This window comes from Trypanosoma cruzi, genomic scaffold (assembly GCF_000209065.1).
Source record: "Trypanosoma cruzi strain CL Brener 1047053517061 genomic scaffold, whole genome shotgun sequence".
NCBI classification, from domain to species: Eukaryota; Euglenozoa; class Kinetoplastea; order Trypanosomatida; family Trypanosomatidae; genus Trypanosoma; species Trypanosoma cruzi.
Window position 1 is genome coordinate 60,386 of NW_001849525.1, and position 1,840 is coordinate 62,225.

At 49.2% G+C, this 1,840-nt stretch overlaps 1 protein-coding gene and 1 pseudogene across 1 annotated transcript, besides 2 other annotated features; both read right to left on the bottom strand.

Moving 5' to 3' along the window:
- Tc00.1047053511155.4 (hypothetical protein, conserved) lies at positions 1–791 on the bottom strand (the record flags this gene model as incomplete). The annotated part of the gene is made up of 1 exon (XM_797432.1): positions 1–791. A coding segment is annotated over one exon (791 nt), but the record flags the coding sequence as incomplete, so codon positions are not given.
- Positions 1–1,840: a sequence feature (heterozygous, non-Esmeraldo-like haplotype).
- Positions 1,123–1,144: a sequence feature (AT_rich).
- On the bottom strand, positions 1,161–1,840 carry Tc00.1047053511155.10 (annotated as a pseudogene; the record flags this gene model as incomplete).

Consider the following 1,840-nt stretch of genomic DNA (forward strand, 5'->3'; position numbering starts at 1 on the left):
GAAAACATGTACTTCACTTTGAAAGAATCAGGCAGTCGTGCTGCGTGCGTATCCATAAACACCACATCCTCAGAAAGTGAATCCTCTTTTAGGGTTAACTTGGGGGCGCTCCAACCAAACCAAGACGCCTCTCTGGGTCTCAGTGCATTCAGGAGATTAGACTCGTTTAACTGTCGCCGCCGCACTAGTTCCTCCAGTGTATCAAAAAAGTTTCCAACACTCTTCTTGCTCAGCTCATACAGAAAAAAAAGCAATGGAAGGTAAGCAAAGACTGCCTCCGCGTGGGTCTCAACAAAGTCAAGCAAGCCTCGTGCAGTTTGAACATTGGGCTCACTGCAAGCCGGTACTAAGAGATGCGGAAAGCTCACGCGCAGCGCACGAAGAAGAATCCCCAGCTGTCTCGGTGTTCGTTCCAGGGTGTACTTCCGGTGAGAGAAACTGGAGACAAAACGGAGCCACACACCCTTCGCAGGGACGAGGTCGTCAGAAACGGCTCGAAAGGACACTCCACTTTTCCATGAGACCTGCATGCAACAGGTGGAGCCGGCACGCAGCACCTCGGCGCCTGACGGCATCGCGGGTGGATGCGGATCCCAAAAACGGCGCAGCGTCTCAAATGTGGCAAACATCATGGACGGACGTGGACGCACCACGACGGACTCGTCAATTTCAAGAAACCCCTGAACGGGCGCGAGGACATCAGTGTGCGGAGCAAACCGGTAAAGTTCTTCCGGAGTCCACCCGCCGTACACAACTGAGCAGCTGTTAAACTCAACGGCCACACATGTCATGTGGAACTATTGCCCCCCTCTCTCTTTGAGGACTATGAAAGAGAGATAAGTGCACAGAAGCATAATTCTCAGCGTTTTTGTATGCGTGTGTGACGCCACCTCCAAAGAGCACCTTCAAATAGGCCAGCACGTACACACAGAATAAAAATTTTACCAAATAAAATCACCGCCCCGACCCTTCAATAACGCCCCACCGCAGTCAAATACACAGACACACACGCACACAGATATCATAGGCACCTACTCCCCATAGGTGAGGAACAAAAACAATCCCCACAAATAGAGAGAACACACGACAACAAGTGATTCCCCCCTCCATACATACACACACAATAAAAAAAAAAAATAAAAAACAACAACAAAAACAAGTCACTTAAGCCCTTCGAGGAAGCTGTAGCTACTCGATCGGGTGTAAACCCCAGTGAATTTGCCCAATGTAAAGACCTGACCGGGAGAAAAAAAGCCTGACGTTGGGCAGTACTTCCCCATACAACGTTGCAACACCGAGGGTGCAAAAATGGTCGTGGAATTCCCAAGTGTCATTTTGACTTCAGGACGTGCCGCAACGTTCATGCCACCATGTGAAAAGTGAAATCCGGCAACCGAAGATGCCACAATGTTTTTCCTTGCTTCCCGAGCAACAGTAATGTCCTTCAAAACATGCGTAATCGATATTTTTTTTTGCATGCCAATAAGAAGAGCAGCGGAAGCCTCGGAGTCCAGCTCCACATCATCCACCAAAAGCTCAACGGTGTCTCCGGAGTGAACTTCGACGCCCTCTGGGAGTGAAAACTGCAGCGTCCCGTTATCCGGATAACCAACAAAAGAAAATGGAATACAAACGCCCTCATGCTGAATACCAAGAAACACCTTCGATGTTTTTCCCTGCAATTCGCGAGAGCAGTAAACATCCCGGATGACGTCTGTCGCTCTCCTTTCATTGAGTGTCATAATGCTGAACACACCATCTGAAGAACTAACAGATGTTACCTTCGCCCTTTCCGTGCTGATAGAGGGCACAACCCTCCACGTGGTGTCCTTTAATCATC